The 23,413-nt window shown below is 47.7% G+C and overlaps 1 protein-coding gene across 5 annotated transcripts in view; it reads right to left on the minus strand.

The window, feature by feature from the left end:
• Window positions 1–23,413, minus strand: part of adgrd1 (adhesion G protein-coupled receptor D1) — a 65,518-nt gene that overhangs the window by 26,230 nt on the left and 15,875 nt on the right. For all 5 annotated transcript variants that reach the window (XM_084334337.1, XM_084334335.1, XM_084334334.1 and 2 more), the window contains one exon: window positions 22,528–22,669. In XM_084334337.1, coding sequence (XP_084190463.1) covers window positions 22,528–22,669 — 142 coding nt within the window. The remainder of the gene's footprint in view (window positions 1–22,527; window positions 22,670–23,413) is intronic.

Raw genomic sequence — 23,413 nt, forward strand, 5'->3', positions numbered from 1 at the left:
TTTCCCCCACCGCCAACCTGACCAGTGTAAGGGTAGTGGTTCAGAAAGCAGCTGAGGACAATCTGATTTTACATCAGATGGATGTGAAGACAGCCTATCTGCACGCACCCATAGATAGGGAGATATATATGGAACAACCTGAAGGTTACGAAAAGAAAGGGGGAAAGCTAGTGTTCAAGCTAGAAAAATCCATTTACGGCCTGAAACAGTCTGGGCGAAATTGGAACGAGATGCTTCACACATGCCTCATCGAGGATCACTTCCTACAGAATCCAGTAGACCCCTGTGTTTACTCAAGGGAGTCAAAAGAGTCAGGAAAAGTGATAATCGTCATTTGGGTGGATGATTTGATCATCGCAGCAGACAACACCAGGAACCTAGATCAGGTGAAAGGTATGCTCTCCACCAGATTCAAAATGAAAGACCTTGGCAGGTTAAAGCATTTCCTAGGCATGGACTTTGAGCAGTCGGCCAATTGTATAACAGTATCCCAGAAGAGATATGTGGAAAAGATCCTGAAACGTTTTGACATGCAGGAATGTAGAACAAGGGAGACACCATGTGATCAGAAACTTGATTACCAGGAGGATGCTCAGAAACTGACCGATGTAAAAATGTACAGGGAAGCCGTGGGTAGCCTCATCTACTTAACAACATGTACCCGCCCTGACCTATGTTTTGTAGTGAGTAAGTTGTCACAGCATTTTGCTGATCCCACAGAGGAACACTGGATTACGGTAAAACATGTTTTTCGTTATCTCAAAGGTACAGTAGATAAACTACTTTGTTTCAGAAAGAGCAGCGAAGGCTTAGGGCTTAAAGCCTACAGTGATGCAGACTGGGCTGCTGACATCACAGATAGAAGGAGTACTACAGGATACTGTGTTAGTTTAAACACAAACAGCTCACTGGTTTCATGGAAAACAAAGAAGCAGCCCACAGTGGCACTGTCAACTTGTGAAGCCGAATACATGGCTCTGGCCATGAAGATACAGGAGTGTATTTATCTAGAACAACTGCTATAATAACTATGCTAAGAAGACTGTTGTTTATGAGGACAACCAGGGTACTATTGCCATTGTGAGAAACCCTGTGTGCCGACAGAAGTGTAAGCATATGGATATAAAGTACCATTTCATCAGATCTGTCATCAGAGAAGAAAGGATGACACTGGTTTATTGTCCAACAGATGACATGGTAGCAGACGCTATGACGAAGCCTGCTTCAAAATTGAAACTGAGGAGATTTGCAGAGGTCATGTTTGGTGTGTAAATATTGACTGCCATACTCTTTTTGATGTTCTAAGTAGGGGTGCACCGATGTATCGGTCGGGTATCGGTATCGGCCGATAAGTGCCTTGTTGACTGCAATCGGCCTATCGGCCGATAAGCTCGAATGTGCCGATGGCAGTAGCCGATAAATATCCATCAATTTGTGTAGCGTCAAGACAAAAAAAAGTTCACTCGCGACCTGCACAACGCCGTCCCCAGTCCCCCCCCCCACACACACACACACACAAGCTACTGCATCAAAGTTACTACTTATGATTAACAAGGCATTCGTTTTGTGGCATTAACGTTATATAGTTAGTGTTACACGTTCAATAACATCAGCATATTATTTACCCGAACGTAGCAAGCGTTCATACTAGCTCAGTTCCTTCCGTTGCTCACAGAGCCCTGAGTTTTACCCATTCTGCAATCTGTTAATAACGTTTTCAATCAGACACATGTATAGAAAGGCTTTGTTTTATTATAACATTAGTTGCAGTAAAATCATTATGCCTCATTTAAGTCATCCTGCGGATGTTGTTGTTGTAGAAAAGCTCTCGTCAACTCAAAATCAATGGCAGACAAAAGCCGAAGTAAAAAATTTATACGCGCTTGCCGATTGGTGGTAACAGCAAGCGGTGTGTGACGTAATTGGCAGAATCGACTGTCAATCAAAATTTCATTGGTTGAGACAATAGTATCTAGCTGCAGCCCAGCAGGTAGACCATGCTGGGAGAACTAGTATCAAGCTGCAGCCCTGCAGAACATACTGGGAGAGAGATAGTGCTATTTCTTGATGTTTCCTTTTTTTAAGTAAGTAAAGAGGCCTATGTTCATATCGGTGAGCACAATTTGTAACACAAATATACAGTAGTTTCATAAAAAAATATATATATATTACAAAAAAAAAAATATTAAAAAAATATTTAAAAAAGATCGGAATCGGTATCGGCCGATTGTGTTAGTTGAACAATCGGTATCAGTATCGGTGGCAAATTTTCATATCGTGCATCCCTAGTTCTAAGACTGTGTTATTTTCTTTGTAAATTGTTTTGAAGAGTTCATACAGTGTGCTAAGCCAGTGGTTCCCAAAGTCGGGGTCGCGACCCAAAGGTGGGCCGCGAGCAGCCACGGGAGGGCCGCGAGATGATTTTCAAAAAAAAGATTTTTTTTTTTTTTTTTTTGTCAGGCCACTGAACTTAGAAGCAGGCCAGGACAGTGTTTCTAGTTGTATTCTAAAATTATATTCTATTGTATTCTAAAATGTGACTATATGGTTTTATATTAACTTAATAAATAAACAAAAACGAAAAATCTACTTATTTCAACGAACATTTCAAACTAAATAACAGATTATGCACATAAAACGCTGAAAACAACCGAAGCAACAATAGTATTTTAATGAGGCTATTATTATTATCATTATTATTTTGCAACAAGTTAGCCCTCTCATAAATAGCACATATAAATGAATAACTAACTTGAACTAACTTAATAGGATTGAAGTGATATTTGGCTTAAAAAATCGGTCACCTGACAAAAAAAAAGAAGAAAAAAAAAGCCTGACGATGTGCATTGGGCCGCGGCTCTCTGACGCCTTATTTTCTGGGTCCCGGCCTGAAAAGTTTGGGAACCCCTGTGCTAAGCAACCATAAGTGGGAGTGTTGAATCTAGAGGTTGTATGTATGGTTGTAACTAACTGTAACTGTCCTCTACTGCTCCCATGACTGCATATATATCTGTGTCCACTGGAGGGCGCTATAGGCGGAGCTTCTACTGTCTACGCCAGGTTGGGAGTATATAAGCCTTGGTTCCGGGCGGCTACGTGGCGTAGTGGGCAAGGCGCTCGCCACGAATGCGGAGACGCTGGGCTCGCCTGTTCGAGCCCAGCGCTCCACATTGCTTTCAGTTTAGCTGGTCGTTCATACTAATACACATTGGCCGTATTAGGGGGTGGGAAACTGATGGGTGGGGATCGGGCGTTGTGGACAGCGACTCCTACAGGTCGGTTGGTGCGCCTGCGCAGTAGAATCAGGAAGTGTCGGGGGCAGCGTGAGCCTCCCACGCGTTACTCCTCGCCACTGAGAGATCGAGCTGCGCAGGTGAAAAGATGCGACTGCTGTTACCTCAAGTACCGGAGGGGACTTGTGCTATGTATGACTTAGTCCACATTGCAGCCGGCTTGTGGGAGGCAAGAAACAGCGTTCGTGACAGGGGAGGGTTGAATTGGATGATACGAAATTGGGATGGGAGAAAAAAGTGGATCAAAAAAATAAGCCTTGGTTCCCTCCTTCTTTTTCTTCTTCCCACATCTGCCTCTCCCGGAGAGGAGATCACATGAGCTGCTGTGTTATGAGTCAATGTGAATGAATAAACCGCTGCCAGCAGAGCAAGGCCAAAGATAGAAACCATGCCTCTACAGACAGTACATATTATTGTCGCCCCATAGCCAGTTCTGTTAACAGATAGTATTTGCTGTATTTGCTGTACAAAAAGGTTGCTTATGTTTGTAAACACAGGATGTAAACAGATCTATATTCTGATTTACAATGTGTTAAAGAAAGCTCCAAATAACCAATTTTCATCTACAGATCAGGAAGTTTAAGAATGTACAGTATGTGAATATACTCCACATTTATTGTAAAAAAAAAAACTGTTTAAATCATGAATTGGGCCTTTAATAAGTCATGTTTCTAGTTGGGCGTAAGTAAAAGCATAGGAAGAACGCTATACTGTAAATGGACATTGGTATTCGCACACTGTAACCCTGGCTTTACGCAACCACTGAAACTGTGATCCTGCGTTGTTACTGAAGACAGGTTATTGTCCACATTAAGCTCATAACACGCTACAAGCCATGCATTATCAAAGTCTGACACGTACCAGATACTACAAGCTGCAAAATGCCCCTCATCTAACAAGAGCATCATCACATATGTGAGGAGGTGCTGCTTGGCCTGTAGCAACTCCCTCTGTGTTTGTGTTCCGTTCACCGTGTGTTGAGGAGAGGATATCTGAGGGAGCGTGGTGTGGATATGAAAGTCACTAGTAGTGAGTGTTAGAATGCATACAGAGATCTGGCTGGGTTGTGTGTGTGTGTGTGTGTGTGTGTGTGTGTGTGTGTGTGTGTGTGTGTGTGTGTGTGTGTGTGTGTGTGTGTGTGTGTGTGTGTGTGTGTGTGTGTGTGTGTATGTGCACGTCACTGCTCTCTAGTGTGCCCCGAAGCCTCAGCGTCTGCTAGCCAAGACTCCCAGCAGCACTCCAACTCTTTATTAACAACAGAGGGCCAGCAAACACAGCCTTGGAAATCACTTCCAAGCCCCATAAGAAGAGGAGACACGGAGGGGAAGGGAGTGAGGAAAAAACAGGTACAGGAGATATATAGAGGACGAGAGACAGCGAATGACAGACAGATGAAGGAGAGAGTCTTATGACAGATGGAAGGTTAAATCATAGATAGGAGTTTCTCTCTCCCTGCCTTCCTCGTCTAGGCTGCTAATTAATCACCATGCTGTCAGTCGACGTCACTCCAGGTGGAAATTAATAAATAATACAGGTTCACATATGATATAGATCAAAACTCCAGTGTAAAATTAGAGATGCAGAATGAAAGGGCTTCGGAGGGACCACAGTAAATATTACACAACGCTTTAGGGGCGAGCGGAGCCCTTTTCAGCTGCCATGACATCATCACTACACGCCTATCACGTGGCAGGGGTTGCATAACAACAAGTTTGGGGGGAGATTCTGAGCTGTGCTTCAGGTATGAGTGGCATATGCTCATGATTAATGGGCAAGTGCCTCTCTATCCCCGCCCCCAGCCCAAGCCCGTCATGGTGAAAGAATGGCCCTCGACATCAACTCTGCCAGCGTCTGATGTGTCTCTATTTCTATGATTCAAAGCAAATGTTGGCCATTAAAAAAAAAAAAAAATGTTAATGTCTATGTTGAGCTTGATGGGTGAAACGATGAGGAATGAAAATACACTCTCTCTCTCTCACGCATCACATCTGCATATAAGCCATACATGACATACCCGGCAATTTGTGTAAACTCACAGAGATCCTCTCTCCTCCTATGGTGTCTTTCAGACCTCCCGTGCATCGCCAGAGTGGGATGCCAGGGCCCTCCCCTTGGCTAACCTCACTTAACCAAACACTGACAGCACATTTACATTTACATTTACATTTAGTCATTTAGCTGACGCTTTTATCCAAAGCGACTTACAAGTTCTGTACGACAAGCCATCAGGAAGGGCACAACTCTATCAGCTGAGCAACAATGTTCATCAAAGTGTTGAGTGCTACAGTGTAGGTTAGTTTATTAGGACAAGTGCATGACAGTACGGTTAGTTAGGGTTAGATTTTTTTTTTTTTTTTTTTTTTTTTTTTAATTCAGATAATGGTTGAAGAAGTGCGTCTTTAGTCGACGGCGAAAGATTGGACGTGATTCGGCTGTCCTAACTGGGGTGGGTAGTTCATTCCACCATTGTGGGGCAAGGACTGAGAATAGGCGACTTCTCTTTGATGACCCTCCCGGAGCTTGGATAGGAGTAGGTCTGAGGCGGCCAGAAGATGCAGAGCGTAGGGGTCTTGAGGGTGTGTAGTTAGAGACCATTGACCGGAGGTAGGCGGGAGCGGTTCCCTTTGCCGCACGGTATGCTAGGTCGAGGGCCTTGAAGCGGATTCGTGCAGCAATGGGGAGCCAGTGCAGGTCCCTAAGAAGTGGGGTGACATGGGCCGACTTCGGTAGGTTTGAGATCAGGCGGGCCGCTGCGTTCTGAATGAGTTGAAGAGGTTTAGTGGCAGTGGCCGGGAGGCCAGCGAGCAGTGCATTGCAGTAGTCGAGGCGGGAGATGACTGTTGATTGGACGAGGAGTTGGGTGGCTTCTTTTGTCAGGAAGGGGCGTATCCTTCTGACGTTGCTCAGGAGGAATCGGCAGGTTCTGGTCGTCGCTGCGATGTGAGCAGAGAAGTTCAACTGGTCGTCGAGGACAACACCAAGGTTCTTGGCGGTCGGGGACGCAGTCACAGCTGCATTCTCGACTGTGATTGAAAGGTCGGTTAGGGGGGAGGATTTGGCCGGCAGGTGGAGCAATTCTGTTTTGCTTAGGTTCAGTTTGAGGTGGTTGGACGTCATCCAGGCTGAGATGTCGGACAGACAGGCCGAGATCCGCACAGAGACGTGGATATCTGAGGGAGGGAAGGAGAGGAAGAGTTGAGTATCGTCGGCATAACAATGGTAGGAGAAGCCATGAGACGTGATAATGTTACCCAGTGATTTAGTGTAGAGGGAGAAGAGAAGGGGTCCTAAAACCGAGCCCTGGGGGACACCCGTCCGCAGGGGGCGGGTGGCCGACAGGGTCCCTCTCCATGACACTTGGTAGGAGCGGTCATTGAGGTATGATGACAGCCATGTCAGCGCAGAGCCAGCCACTCCCATTCCTGCGAGGGCCGCAAGGAGGATCTGGTGGTTGACTGTGTCGAAGGCTGCAGATAGATCTAGGAGAATCAGGACAGAGGAGAGGCCTTTCGCTTTTGCTAAGTGAAGTGCCTCTGTGACCGCAATGAGGGCTGTCTCTGTGGAGTGACCAGTCCTGAAGCCTGACTGATTAGGGTCGAGGAGGTCATTCTGTAAGAGATAAGTAGTAAGTTGGTTGGATACAGCACGTTCAAGTGTTTTAGAAAGGAAGGAGAGAAGAGAGACAGGACGGTAGTTGCCTATGACAGTAGGGTTCAGGGTTGGTTTTTTTATGAGCGGCGTGACTCTGGCTTGTTTTAGGGAGGTGGGGACCACCCCCGAGTTGAGTGAGGAGTTGATGGTTGCAGTTAGGAATGGGAGGATGTCTGGTGCTATGGTCTGGAGGAGTGGGGAGGGTAGCTGGTCCAGCTGGCAAGTAGTCGGACGGTTTGACGTTACCAGTGTCAGGGTCTCTGCTTCTGTAATGGGAGAGAAAGATGACAGAGTGAAGGATGAGGTTCTCGATTCAGCATTTGGAATGGGTGGGGGTTGGGAGAAGGAGCTGCGGATGTTCTCCACTTTTTCCTCAAAGAAGATCGCAAAGTCTTCGGCAGAGAAAGATGAGGGAGGGGGGGGTGGGGGGGGAGTGAGGAGGGAGGACATGGTAGCATGCAGTTTGCGAAGATTCTTGGCAGAGGCCTCGATCCTATGGTGGAAGAAAGAAGCTTTGGCATTAGTGATGGTTTTGGAGAATGTTAACAAGAGGTTGTGATATGTGTCGATGTCAGCAGTGAGGCGTGACTTTCTATACTTCCTTTCAGCTGCTCTCAGGACCTGTCTTTGTTCTCTCACTGGATCTGTCAGCCATGGACTGGGTGGGGAACGGCGGGCAGGTTTCTCAACGAGGGGACAGAGCTTGTCGAAGGAGGTTGCAAGGGCTGAAAGGAGGGTGGAGGTTGCCATCTCTGTGGAGAGAGCAGAGAAGGTGTCACTCAAAGGTAGAGCGGATAGTATGTCAGAGGAGAGGGTGGAGGAGGATAGGGAGGGCAGGTTGCGTCTGAGTGAGACTGTTTGAGTTGGGGTGAAGACCTTTCGGTTAAGCATGAGAGTTAGTGAGAAGGATATGAAGGAATGGTCAGATACATGTAGGGGAGTTACCGTGGTGTTAATGATGCTGGAGTTACGGGAAAATATGAGATCCAAGGAGTTGCCTGCTTTGTGGGTGGGAGGCATGGGAGTGGGAGTCAGGTCAAACGATTGTAGGAGGGAGACTACTATGACTGACTGAGATGAGTCAGGCAGGTTGAAGTCGCCCAGTAGAAGGAGAGGGGTACCATCTTCCGGTAAGGAGCTAAGAAGCATGTCCAGCTCATCTGTGAAGTGATCGAGCGGACCTGGAGGGCGGTAGAGTGTAACAATGGTGAGATTGAAAGGATTAGAGACAGATACTGCATGATATTCGAGAGAGGAGAGTGACAGTTCTGGGAGTGGTGTTACGTTTGTAGCCCATGAAGGAGATGTCATGAGGGCAGTGCCTCTTCAAATCCCCAAGACATCTGGCTATTTCAGGCCAAATTCAATCTTAGCTTTTGACAGCTGGTCCTCAAGTAAGAGGCGCATCAACGAGGAGGATAAGGATGGAGGGTAAGGATGGAGGTACAGAAAACACCAGCTAAATCAGTGGATTTAACACAACAAACAAGTTCTGTGCCACCAAAACGGAAACAGCTGTGCACAATTGAGCAACAATTGAAACACAAGGAAATGTCTAACTATATCACATTACTTAAATGATTATGTAGTCACCACCAGCATTCATGAGTCCCCCCCCTCCCATCTTCCATAATTGCAAGCAGACAAAACAGTTCATAAATGTTTCAGAAATCCTTTTAAGACCGGGTTGTCATGATGACTGAAAGTGAGTGAGTGGCGGTTGACTATTCACGTCTTTAAACTGGCGTTTTCCTAATAGCTAAATGAGTCCTACAAACACCCACTCAAACTCCTATCCAGCAGCGGTCAGTGACAAACAGCCACAAGGTTGGCAGTGCCTGTGTCTGTAGTAAGGCATATTTCAGGAGCGATGACATCTAAATAAAGGTTGTGGTTACTCTGGATGTAAAAAACACAGAAAAATCACACAACACTGTGAATGCAAAAAAAAAAATGAAATAAAGCAAGCTATCTTCTCTTTCCCCCCCAAAAAATGTCCAACATAATTGGGAATACAGAGTGAGACAGACTGTACTTTTAGAAACCTCTTTCTGAACTCTTATGTGGGACAGACAGACAGTAGGCCTACTGTATATAAACAATCAGCAGAGGCCATGAGAGCATTGAAACTCCATGTAGTGTATGATTTATCAGTCACACCGTCGTCCTCCCTCTGACACTGTACTTAAAGTTATTATAAACATCCCTCACTCCGTATGACAGAGAGGCCAAGTCCCTCCCCGTCCGCATGATAGCCTATTTCTGAAAGAATATGTAGTGTAACGTTGACTAACATCATTGATATCTTTCGATGCTATAACGTAACGTTGGTTAGCTGACAATTGCCGTTTTAAATTGACAAACATCATGTGTGTAATTCATGGGAAAAAAAATACTACGCCGCTGACTGCCATTCATATTTCTTCCAAAATAGGGTCACATGGTGGTCCAGCGGAAGGGGAGGGACTCTCTATAGCGCCATTATTAGGACAAAATATTTATATATTACATTGAACACTAAATTCCACAGTATAGGACAATTAAAAGTGTCTCCCCATTTTTTATACCTGTAGCCAGGTACTATATGGAATAACACTTACGGTTAAATACAATTTGTAAATACATTTCTTTATCTTATTCCCTTTTAACCATCTTCTATTTCTTGTAGCAGGCTGGCAAGATGTACGTAGGACTTTATGCAAAAGGTTGGACTATGTGGTTACAATGTATTGCATAACATTATAAAGTGTGCATACTGTATGTGCATTTCCCAACGGCAGCACTGACTGCTGTTAAAATTAGCAAAGGAAAGGAAACACTTCACTCCTGTGTGTCTGGAAAAGGCAACACCAGAGGCGCAGTGAAACACTATGCAGTTCTTCGGTCTCAAGGGACCTAACCACAGCACACAGTACAGTACATCGACATGACATCAACACAGTTACCTCAGTACACTGGCATAACATAAGGACATTACTGACGAAACTGACCTGGGATCTGCTGAGAGACCCTCTTGTGGTACATTGGAACCTCACTGGAATTCACTTTACAGTCAAATCGCTTGCTTAGCAGTGACTTATTTAGAATTACTCCCCGTCGTCAGTACACCCGGACCAAAGAGACGCAAGAATTTCACACGTGGCAAATCACACGCGTTTCCAATGTGTTTCAGAACACCTACATGTGATTTTCATGCTTCCATGTCATCTTACATTATTTGATTTCATTGATTTGGTATCACACGATGAAATGTTGACATTTCCACATACTATCACGTGCAGTTCATGTGAAGGTATTGACATCCCATATGCTTGTTGTGGGTGAAGGCAAAGTTTCACATGTGATATTATGGAAATTACACACATGTAAATCCCAGGTGAAGCGTTTAAAAAAGCGCAAATGCATGCGATAACATTTGGAAATAAATGTGATTTTCCACATGTGAAGTTCATGGGGCTTTCCTGTAATGGCAGCAACAGCAGTTACAAACAGGATACTGAAAATAAGTTGTGGAGCCAAGGCCATCCAGACATGATCAAGACTTACCCTACCCAAGATCAGGATGAGTCTGTGGCTGAACGAGCTTCTCATCTTGACGACGAGCTAGTCAAGATGAGAAGCTCGTTCAGCCACAGACTCATCCCCCCCCGACACTCAACTAACCGCCTCGGACAGTCCTTCATACCAGCGGCCATCAGGCCCCACAACAGGGGGCAGCGACAGCGACTGCTACCAGACATTGACCTGGGACTTATAGGAACCCAAGGGGGACAAAGTAGACTACCCTGGTACTTTGATTAATGTATACTCAGTAGATAGTAAATTATAACACTACCTCTTGCATACTGCACCTTATGTGACACTGTGAATAATGTGAATATTCCTCAGCTAGTCAGATAGTAAATTATATTGACCATATTGATCAAATTGTTTACACTGCCTGTGTTGTCTTTTACTACCTGTATACTGTGTTGTTTTACTACCTGTACCCCTCCCCCCCTCCCTCCCCATGCTGCTATGATGCCTGAATTTCCCCAAGGGGATCAATAAAGGAATATCTTATCTTATCTTATCAAGTTAAGACCAAGACCAAAATGGGTCGAGACCAAGTCCAAGACCAAGACCAGAAAAAGTTGAGTCTTCCAAGACAGAGAATAGAATATTGACCATGTGCACACGGCTGCCATGTCGCCCTCAGGGTGGAAAGGAATCCCAACCTGAGCAGGACATAGGAGCAAAATGGCCGCTGTGTGACTATGGTCAATGGACCTGTCTCAAACCCTGCCCCTTTTCTTGATCCTCCAATCACAACTGTCGCTTACCTCGGACAAACTTGGTTTGTCCGAGGTAAGCGACAGTTGTGATTGGAGGATCAAGAAAAGAGGGCAGGGTTTGAGATAGGTCTATTGAGCAAATCTTTTGAAACTGCTATATCAATGATATACTGCAATTTGAGACATGTATTTTTTGTTCAGAATAGGATATAGAATAATAGTCTATACGCGCAGGGAAGCAAAAGAAAACAAACCAAACGGAAAAAGAAAAGAATAATACCAACAGTGTTTGAAGAAAAATCACATCTGGCTTATTGATCATCATCCTACGAAAGAACTCACTCAATAAAAGAAAAGGAGGCTCAAGAAATTCAACACCGCTGTCCGAGACAAAGACAAGAACAAAACAAATGAGGTCAGAGACCAGGAGGAGACAGAGACCAGGAGGAGACAGAGACCAGGAGGAGACAGAGACCAGGAGGAGACAGAGATCAGGAGGAGACAGAGACCAGGAGGAGACAGAGACCAGGAGGAGACAGAGACCAGGAGGAGACAGAGACCAGGAGGAGACAGAGATCAGGAGGAGACATAGACCAGGATGAGACAGAGACCAGGAGGAGACAGAGACCAGGAGGAGACATAGACCAGGATGAGACAGAGACCAGGAGGAGACAGAGACCAGGAGGAGACAGAGACCAGGAGGAGACAGAGACCAGGAGGAGACAGAGACCAGGAGGAGACCAGGAGGAGACAGAGACCAGGAGGAGACAGAGACCAGGAGGAGACAGAGACCAGGAGGAGACAGAGACCAGGAGGAGACAGAGACCAGGAGGAGACCAGGATGAGACAGAGACCAGGAGGAGACAGAGACCAGGAGGAGACAGAGACCAGGAGGAGACAGAGACCAGGAGGAGACAGAGACCAGGAGGAGACAGAGATCAGGGGGAGACAGAGACCAGGAGGAGACAGAGACCAGGAGGAGACAGAGACCAGGAGGAGACAGAGACCAGGAGGAGACAGAGACCAGGAGGAGACAGAGACCAGGAGGAGACAGAGATCAGGAGGAGACAGAGACCAGGAGGAGACAGAGACCAGGAGGAGACAGAGACCAGGAGGAGACAGAGACCAGGAGGAGACAGAGACCAGGAGGAGACCAGGATGAGATAGAGACCAGGAGGAGACAGAGACCAGGAGGAGACAGAGACCAGGAGGAGACAGAGACCAGGAGGAGACAGAGACCAGGAGGAGACAGAGACCAGGAGGAGACAGAGACCAGGAGGAGACAGAGACCAGGAGGAGACAGAGACCAGGAGGAGACAGAGACCAGGATGAGACAGAGACCAGGAGGAGACAGAGACCAGGAGGAGACCAGGAGGAGACCAGGAGGAGACAGAGACCAGGAGGAGACAGAGACCAGGAGGAGACCAGGAGGAGACCAGGAGGAGACAGAGACCAGGAGGAGACAGAGACCAGGAGGAGACCAGGAGGAGACAGAGACCAGGAGGAGACCAGGAGGAGACCAGGAGGAGACAGAGACCAGGAGGAGACCAGGAGGAGACCAGGAGGAGACAGAGACCAGGAGGAGACAGAGACCAGGAGGAGACCAGGAGGAGACCAGGAGGAGACAGAGACCAGGAGGAGACCAGGATGAGACAGAGACCAGGAGGAGACCAGGAGGAGACCAGGAGGAGACAGAGACCAGGAGGAGACCAGGAGGAGACAGAGACCAGGATGAGACAGAGACCAGGAGGAGACAGAGACCAGGAGGAGACAGAGACCAGGAGGAGACAGAGATCAGGAGGAGACATAGACCAGGATGAGACAGAGACCAGGAGGAGACAGAGACCAGGAGGAGACAGAGATCAGGAGGAGACATAGACCAGGAGGAGACAGAGAGCAGGAGGAGACAGAGACCAGGAGGAGACCAGGATGAGACAGAGACCAGGAGGAGACAGAGACCAGGAGGAGACAGAGACCAGGAGGAGACAGAGACCAGGAGGAGACCAGGAGGAGACCAGGAGGAGACAGAGACCAGGAGGAGACAGAGACCAGGAGGAGACCAGGATGAGACAGAGACCAGGAGGAGACAGAGACCAGGAGGAGACAGAGACCAGGAGGAGACAGAGACCAGGAGGAGACAGAGACCAGGAGGAGACAGAGACCAGGAGGAGACAGAGACCAGGAGGAGACAGAGACCAGGAGGAGACAGAGACCAGGAGGAGACCAGGATGAGACAGAGACCAGGAGGAGACAGAGACCAGGAGGAGACCAGGAGGAGACAGAGACCAGGAGGAGACAGAGACCAGGAGGAGACAGAGACCAGGAGGAGACAGAGACCAGGAGGAGACAGAGACCAGGAGGAGACAGAGACCAGGAGGAGACAGAGACCAGGAGGAGACAGAGACCAGGAGGAGACAGAGACCAGGAGGAGACAGAGACCAGGAGGAGACAGAGACCAGGAGACAGAGACCAGGAGGAGACAGAGACCAGGAGGAGACCAGGATGAGACAGAGACCAGGAGGAGACAGAGACCAGAAGGAGACAGAGACCAGGAGGAGACAGAGACCAGGAGGAGACAGAGACCAGGAGGAGACAGAGACCAGGAGGAGACAGAGACCAGGAGGAGACCAGGAGGAGACAGAGACCAGGAGGAGACAGAGACCAGAAGGAGACAGAGACCAGGAGGAGACAGAGACCAGGATGAGACAGAGACCAGGAGGAGACAGAGACCAGGAGGAGACAGAGACCAGGAGGAGACCAGGAGGAGACAGAGACCAGGAGGAGACCAGGATGAGACAGAGACCAGGAGGAGACAGAGACCAGAAGGAGACAGAGACCAGGAGGAGACAGAGACCAGGAGGAGACAGAGACCAGGAGGAGACAGAGACCAGGAGGAGACAGAGACCAGGAGGAGACCAGGAGGAGACCAGGAGGAGACAGAGACCAGGAGGAGACAGAGACCAGGAGGAGACCAGGATGAGACAGAGACCAGGAAAAGACAGAGACCAGAAGGAGACAGAGACCAGGAGGAGACAGAGACCAGGAGGAGACAGAGACCAGGAGGAGACAGAGAGCAGGAGGAGACAGAGACCAGGAGGAGACCAGGAGGAGACAGAGACCAGGAGGAGACAGAGACCAGAAGGAGACAGAGACCAGGAGGAGACAGAGACCAGGAGGAGACAGAGACCAGGAGGAGACCAGGAGGAGACAGAGACCAGGAGGAGACCAGGATGAGACAGAGACCAGGAGGAGACAGAGACCAGAAGGAGACAGAGACCAGGAGGAGACAGAGACCAGGAGGAGACAGAGACCAGGAGGAGACAGAGACCAGGAGGAGACAGAGACCAGGAGGAGACAGAGACCAGGAGGAGACCAGGAGGAGACCAGGAGGAGACAGAGACCAGGAGGAGACAGAGACCAGGAGGAGACCAGGAGGAGACCAGGAGGAGACAGAGACCAGGAGGAGACAGAGACCAGGAGGAGACAGAGACCAGGAGGAGACAGAGACCAGGAGGAGACAGAGACCAGGAGGAGACCAGGAGGAGACAGAGACCAGGAGGAGACAGAGACCAGGAGGAGACAGAGACCAGGAGGAGACAGAGACCAGGAGGAGACAGAGACCAGGAGGAGACAGAGACCAGGAGGAGACCAGGAGGAGACAGAGACCAGGAGGAGACCAGGAGGAGACAGAGACCAGGAGGAGACAGAGACCAGGAGGAGACAGAGACCAGGAGGAGACAGAGACCAGGAGGAGACCAGGATGAGACAGAGACCAGGAGGAGACAGAGACCAGAAGGAGACAGAGACCAGAAGGAGACAGAGACCAGGAGGAGACAGAGACCAGGAGGAGACCAGGATGAGACAGAGACCAGGAGGAGACAGAGACCAGGATGAGACAGAGACCAGGAGGAGACAGAGACCAGGAGGAGACAGAGACCAGGAGGAGACAGAGACCAGGAGGAGACAGAGACCAGGAGGAGACAGAGACCAGGAGGAGACAGAGACCAGGAGGAGACAGAGACCAGGAGGAGACAGAGACCAGGAGACAGAGACCAGGAGGAGACAGAGACCAGGAGGAGACCAGGAGGAGACAGAGACCAGGAGGAGACAGAGACCAGGAGGAGACAGAGACCAGGAGGAGACAGAGACCAGGAGGAGACCAGGAGGAGACCAGGAGGAGACAGAGACCAGGAGGAGACAGAGACCAGGAGGAGACAGAGACCAGGAGGAGACAGAGACCAGGAGGAGACAGAGACCAGGAGGAGACAGAGACCAGGAGGAGACCAGGAGGAGACAGAGAGCAGGAGGAGACCAGGATGAGACAGAGACCAGGAGGAGACAGAGACCAGGAGGAGACCAGGAGGAGACAGAGACCAGGAGGAGACAGAGACCAGGAGGAGACCAGGAGGAGACAGAGACCAGGAGGAGACCAGGATGAGACAGAGACCAGGAGGAGACCAGGATGAGACAGAGACCAGGAGGAGACAGAGACCAGGAGGAGACCAGGAGGAGACAGAGACCAGGAGGAGACCAGGATGAGACAGAGACCAGGAGGAGACCAGGATGAGACAGAGACCAGGAGGAGACCAGGATGAGACAGAGACCAGGAGGAGACAGAGACCAGGAGGAGACAGAGACCAGGAGGAGACAGAGACCAGGAGGAGACAGAGACCAGGAGGAGACAGAGACCAGGAGGAGACAGAGACCAGGATGAGACAGAGACCAGGAGGAGACAGAGACCAGGAGGAGACAGAGACCAGGAGGAGACAGAGACCAGGAGGAGACAGAGACCAGGAGGAGACAGAGACCAGGAGGAGACCAGGATGAGACAGAGACCAGGAGGAGACAGAGACCAGGAGGAGACCAGGAGGAGACAGAGACCAGGAGGAGACAGAGACCAGAAGGAGACCAGGATGAGACAGAGACCAGGAGGAGACAGAGACCAGGAGGAGACAGAGACCAGGAGGAGACAGAGACCAGGAGGAGACCAGGAGGAGACAGAGACCAGGAGGAGACAGAGACCAGGATGAGACAGAGACCAGGAGGAGACAGAGACCAGGAGGAGACAGAGACCAGGAGGAGACAGAGACCAGGATGAGACAGAGACCAGGAGGAGACAGAGACCAGGAGGAGACCAGGAGGAGACAGAGACCAGGAGGAGACAGAGACCAGGAGGAGACCAGGATGAGACAGAGACCAGGAGGAGACAGAGACCAGGAGGAGACCAGGAGGAGACAGAGACCAGGAGGAGACAGAGACCAGGAGGAGACAGAGACCAGGAGGAGACCAGGAGGAGACAGAGACCAGGAGGAGACAGAGACCAGGAGGAGACAGAGACCAGGAGGAGACAGAGACCAGGAGGAGACAGAGACCAGGAGGAGACAGAGACCAGGAGGAGACAGAGACCAGGAGGAGACCAGGAGGAGACAGAGACCAGGAGGAGACAGAGACCAGGAGGAGACCAGGAGGAGACAGAGACCAGGAGGAGACAGAGACCAGGAGGAGACCAGGAGGAGACAGAGACCAGGAGGAGACAGAGACCAGGATTCTTCTGCTCTTTTAATACTGCTCTTGAGAACCTCAATGGCGCTGACAACACTGTGGTGTCTGGCTCCTACGGGTACGGGCCCGTCCACACACACACACACACACACACACACACACACACACACACACACACACACACACACACGCAAACGCGCGCACACACACACACACGCACACGCGCACACACACCCACGCGCACACACCCACACCCACACACACACTCCTCCACGCAGCACAAGGAGGAACCATCTGAAGCAAAGGGCAGGACGACAACACACACAACTGGGCTGGAGTGAGGTCATGATGTCAGGGGAGATGTAATAAGGCATGCAGCTGTGGTTTCAGCTCTGGCTCAGAGTGAGGCCCTCAAAACAACTATGTAAGTGGTGATAGGCGTGAAGGGTGTGTGAGCAACGGAGCCAAGTGAACAACACAGAAGTTAGGAGTATTGTTAAAGAGGAGGTGGGCACCGGGACGGAAAGCCGCACAACTTCACTCAAGTCAGTTCGGGGCGTGTCCTTGGTAACAAAACCAGCAAAACGGGACTCGCAGTGGATAGATTGTGCAGTCACTCCTCCTCACAAGAAGACGTCTACACGGCCCAATTCACACGGCTACGTTTTACAGAGCGCGGCGAATGTATTCATCCTTCTCTATGAGTTGATGGAATGTGGGGAAAGTAACTTTGATACGAGTAAAATCCTGTGCTATCATGGGCTGTCTTTACTATCCCTGGGAGTCCAACTGAAGTCGTGTTTAGTTTAGTGAGAGGAGCGACGGAGAGCGGGTGGTAAAGAGAGACCTTCAATGCAAAGCTCTTGGCAAGGGGACAATAGCAATAGCCAGATCTACATCTGTTATTGATCAGCAGGCTGGCTCATCTGGTCTGTGTGTGTGATTGCGCATGTGTGTGTGTGTGTGTGTGTGTGTGTGTGTGTGTGTGTGTGTGTGTGTGTGTGTGTGTGTGTGTGTGTGTGTGTGTGTGTGTGTGTGTGTGTGTGTGTGTGTGTGTGTGTGTGTGTGTGTGTGCAGGTTGTGGGTGTGGGTGGCTGAGCGAGAGAGAGATGGAGAAGGGGAAGACTTAATTTGGGCGTGTGCTTGGGAGTTTTATAAAAAGCCTGCCAATAGAGTGGTTATTATTGTAGCAGAAAGCACTGATACCAGCATTGGCTCATAGATTGGTTATTATAAGAACGCTTTCAATGGTCATTGTACCATAGCTTTATGTTCACACTTTGCTGATGGATGAATTAATGCATTATTTTCCAGCCTTATTAGGAAGCTCCAACAAGTCTAGACTTTTCTGTAAACACAAACCGCCCGCTCTTTCCTTCCCCTCACTGCCCTCCTCCCCCTCCCCTCCCTCACAACCAAACCTCCCTTTCATAACCTTTCATTATGAAGTCACTGATGGGTAAAACAGCACCAAATATTCCAAATTCACTCCGTATGAGAGAGAGAGAGAGTTTGATCCAATCAGCTGGTGTATTATTTGAATTGACGGCGTATGGAGAGGATGTGGGAGGAGAAGGCCAGGGCCATCGGCGCTAACTGCCCATTCCTCAGATCCCCACAGTCCTTCTTACCGAGCCGCCAATCCAACACTCCGCTTTATTAGCCTGTAAAGTCAGGCTCTGCTTGTCAAAAGTCTTTTTTAAATTCCATTCAGTTTTGACCCTGAGCAAAGTGGGATTTGGTGGTGAAATCAATATTTCCATTTGTTCACTTCATACCAGCAGTGTGATGCTTTGATGGAAGAGGGGAGGGAGGTGGATTATTTTTTTTATGTATGTATTAATGTTTAACTACAGATCCCTGTGCCCCCTCTCCTCCCCTCTCTTCTCCTCCCCTCTCTTATCCTCCTCCTCCACCTCCTCCTCTAGTAAGGCCCTCCCACACCAAACCCAGGTTGGACAGCAATCATAAATCACTAGCACTGCCAGGGCCCAATCAGCACCACAGCAGAATGGCGTGAGAAAGCTAGCAGGCATCCAGCAGACCTGATAACACCTTGTCTGGGTATCGAGGCCTGCTCCGCACAGCCCTGATGGCGTCACCTTGGACTTGACCCACATGGCAGGGCCAGTCAGCTGGGAACGCCGTCACCTGACCAGGTATCGATGCCCAGAGGGCATCAATCAAGAGAGCGAGGCCAGCCAGACACTGACCACATGGCTTTGCCCTTCAGTGGATGGCGCTACTTGCTTCAACGCAAGGTTGTTGCGGGTCAGCGAGTCCATCAATACGCACTACATTACATTTCATCATGACAGGTGTCCCGATAAAGAAAACGGATGGCCAAAGGCATTGACTCTTTGGGGTTGGAGACATGACAGTAGTACAGGAAAGTGTTTGGTTGTATAACTGAGGTAGAGGTACACACAGGACCTGTTGTAACCATGACAGTGTGGGGAGAGAGAAGAAATATGGAGCCTTTTGACACAGTTCCCTCTCTAGGTTTTAATGAAGTAACCGGTGTCCTGGATCTACTCTCTTGGGGCTAAACAGAGGGGTCAATCACAAATCACTTTGTCCCAGGCCCCTGGACCAGTGCCATGGGAGGCCTAGGTGGGGTCTGACTTGTTGTGCAGACAGTATAAGAACAGCGTAAACAATGGCGGGAAAGGACTGCTGCCACATACTGTGCTAGCAGCTCTCCCTGCCTTCAAGCCCGGGGGTGATAAGTATCCACCAGCTCCCAAAGACATAAACAATCCAAAAATAGTAACTTTTTGGCCAAATCCATCTATTGGTCCACATGGCAGACCAGTAATAACAAAACATACTTATTTCTAGACAGGGTGACAGCCCAAAGTGATGTGTGCTCCTCGATGCAACTTCTAAATATACATCTCAGCCTAAGCCGTATAGTCCGACCGTAGCTATTAGGAGAGTGTCGGTATAATAAGTTCCACTCAGTATGCATTAGTAATAAGTATAACAACCTTATTAGCGATGGGGTAGGGAGGAAAGAATGTGAGAAACTGATTTATCTTAACTTCACAAGTAAAATACGGTCCAACTCAAATAGAAACACCTTGAGTCAACATGCAGCAGAGCTCGTGAGCATCTCCAGCACAGTCCATAACAGAGGAGATGATAAGTTCTCTCTTGGTGTCTGCTTAAACAAACACAGTAATCATTGTCACAGGAACCGGGCCAGATAATTGCAGCATAAACATTTATTTCACCGGGAAAAACGGAGACAAACAAAAGCCCTGTTGCCAAGGTTTCACAAAAGCTGCATGGTTTTCATTTGTGTTCTTAAGAGAGAGGGAATGAAAAAGAAATCCTTTGATGGTGATTCAAAGTGAATATTTTTCAACCGAGAGGCAACTCTCTGCATGTTCTCTGATGTAAACAATTAACTGTTTACTTTTTATTTGTATTAATTTGGTTCTATAGTTTCATAATAAATATACTACTCTACATTAGTATCTTATTAACAAAAATGTAGTTGGTTAAATGGGTCAGTGTTCATGATCCTATCTGTAAGTAAGTAAGTAAGTAAGTAAGTAAGTAAGTAAGTATTTATAAAGCACCTTTCATACATGTCATGTAGCTCAAAGTGCTGTACACAAATATAGGCATATATAACGATAAAAGCAATAAAGTCACAGTGATCAGTTAAGATCAATGTTTAAAAAAAAAAAAAAAAAAAAAAAAAAAAAATAATAATAATAATAATAATAATAATAATAATAATAATAATAATAATAATAATAATAATAATAATAATAATAATAATAATAATAATAATAATAATAATAATAATAATAATAGTAACGTAAAAATGAAAATAACGTAAAAACAGTCATTTGCTTACCAGTTTGGGAGAACAGGTCCGCACAAACATGTCCGCTCAGTAGCAACCGGAAGTGCACTAAACCAATGCACTTGTATGGTAGGTAGCAATGTTTAGCTCTTATAACGCTAGTGTAGTTACGTTTTTTTTATCAGTGGTCATAGTTGGGTCCACAGTGCTTTTCCAAGTCCCATGGATCCATCAGTGGCCGTGTATTGTGTGCGTATGTACCCGTTCCCTCATGTGGTCAGTGGCCAGAGTTGGGTCCACAGGACTTATCCAAGCCCCATGGACCCATCAGTGGCCGCGTATTGTGTGCGTATGTACCCGTTCCCTCATCTAAAGAGTTGGGTCCACAAGACTTTTCCAAGCCTTACGGATCCATCAGTGGTCGTGTATTGTGTGCGTATGTACCCGTTCCTTCATCTAAAAAGTTGGGTCCACAAGGCTTATCCTAGCCTCATGGATCCATCAGGTTTTTCCAAGCCATAACTATTTGTAAGCTAGACTGTATAGGTACGTTTTTAATTTTCCTTTAAAAATGTGTATGGAGCTGGCGTTTCTGATGTGTGTTGGTAGTGTGTTCCATAGTTTTGGGGCATAGTTGGCAAATGCCATACTTCCTATCCTCTTTTGGTTTCTGGGCGTGTCTAGTAAACCTGTAGTGGATGACCGTAGCGTTCTTGAGGGCAGATAACTAACTAGGGAATTTGCTATGTATTTTGGGCCTTGCTCATTAAGAGCTTTATATGTTAGGAAAAGGACCTTAAAATCAATTCTATGAGTTATTGGAAGCCAGTGCAGAGTGGCCAGAACTGGAGTGATATGTTCTCTTCTCCTTGTATGAGTTAGTAATCGAGCTGCAGAGTTTTGGATAAGCTGAAGCTTCCCAATGGTTGCTTTGGGAAGACCAGTGAACAGTGCATTACAATAGTCAAGCCGACTTGATACAAAAGCATGAATACGTTTCTCTGCATCCTTTTTATTTACGAAAGGTCTTACTTTCGCTATGTTTCTTAGGTGGAAGAATGACGTTTTCATGGCCTTATTTATATGAGACTTAAAGGTCAGGTCTGAGTCCAAGATGACACCTAGGCTTGTAACCTCAGTCTTTACATGTGTACGTTAAGACAAAAAACTCTTTGCGAATGTGAAGCACTGACACATTTCCGACCTTTGAGGGAGCTAGGCGAACGAGTGCTGCACGTTTTATAAGTACATTTTCACAATGAGATTCAAATGCATTTCTCATGGAAAACTGGCACCAGATCCTTAACAACCCCCTCCCGCAAAACAGAGAAACAAAAATAATATGCTGTACATAAAGGCAAACTATTGTTCCTTGTTCCTTTCAATGTGACCCTAACGCCACAGTTCAAATGTCCATAATCACTTTGCTTTCTGGAAGCCACATGCTTTGTGTGGGACATTTTTTAAATGACTAATGAAAACCATCATGATACGTGTCCCTCTGTGTTGGTGAGTTCCCAGAGTCTCTGTCCATAAGGACAAAACTATTAGCTACAACCTGACCACAACCCACTTCCTCCTGATAAGGTTAAGTGTCCCACACCCCCAACAGCTGTGTTGCCCATATCTGTACAGCATGACAGTTTCCCACCATTTTATTCACTCACTCAAGAGGCGAAAGGGATGGTTTTTCTTATGCCTGATAAAGGCCTCAGTCAACTGGAAGTTAAATGGAGCGGTTCAGGACATTGTGCTTTAACCCTTTCACTGCCACACGACAGCCGGTTAACCCTTTCACTGTGACAATACAGAAGGTTAGCCCTTTACTATCACACAACAGACGGCGATGCTCCATCATTAGCATCATTAGCTCCGCATTTGCGGAGCTAATGATGCTAATGATGGAGCATCGCCGTCGGTTGTGTGATAGTAAAGGGCTAACCTTCTGTCATGTGGCAGTGAAAGGGTTAAGAGTAGAATGTCTTACCAGGACGTGAGTGAGAACGATCTTGATGAGGGGCGATCCAGAGAGGTTGGCTGACAGGGCAGGGGCGGGCTCCACCTTCAGGGAGATGAGGTGACTGGCCACCTGGATCTTATGATCCTTGAAGTCAGAGGCCTCGTTTATCCTGAGAAAGAGAGAGAGAGAGAGAGAGAGAGAGAGAGAGAGAGAGAGAGAGAGAGAGAGCGAGAGCGAGAGCGAGAGCGAGAGAGAGAGAGAGAGAGAGAGAGAGAGAGAGAGAGAGAGAGAGAGAGAGAGAGAGAGAGAGAGAGAGAGAGAGAGAGAAAGAGAGAGAGAGAGAGAGAGAGAGAGAGAGAGAGAAAGAGAGAGAAAGGAAAGGGGGGAAAAGAAAGAGAAAGATAGTGGTAGATATACAGTATATATATAGATAGGTATATAGATAGATCGATCGATAGATAGATAGATAGATAGATAGATAGATCGATCGATCGATCGATCGATCGATCGATAGATAGATAGATAGATAGATAGATAGATAGATAGATAGATAGATAGATAGATAGATAGATAGATAGATAGATAGATAGATAGATAGATAGATAGATAGATAGATAGATAGAAAGAAAAAGGCAGTGAGACAGAGGGAAAGAGAGATAGAGAGGATGGGAGAGAGAGAAAGAGAGAGAGAGAGAAAGGGAGAGGGAGAAAGAGAGAGACAGGCAGACAGACATCTCAAATCTGAAAGCCACTCAAAGCTGGCCCTCCATCTACAGTACCACACAGTGGCACAGAAGTAGCAGCAGTAGCATGAAAGTGGGACTTCTATCTGTCATGTTTTAAATCATAACGATGACACACAGCATCACCTCTAAGTTTTCTACTGTAGGCCAAACAGATATGTGACATTGGG

Source organism: Notolepis coatsorum (genome assembly GCF_963971535.1).
Source record: "Notolepis coatsorum genome assembly, chromosome: 1".
NCBI lineage: Eukaryota > Metazoa > Chordata > Actinopteri > Aulopiformes > Paralepididae > Notolepis > Notolepis coatsorum.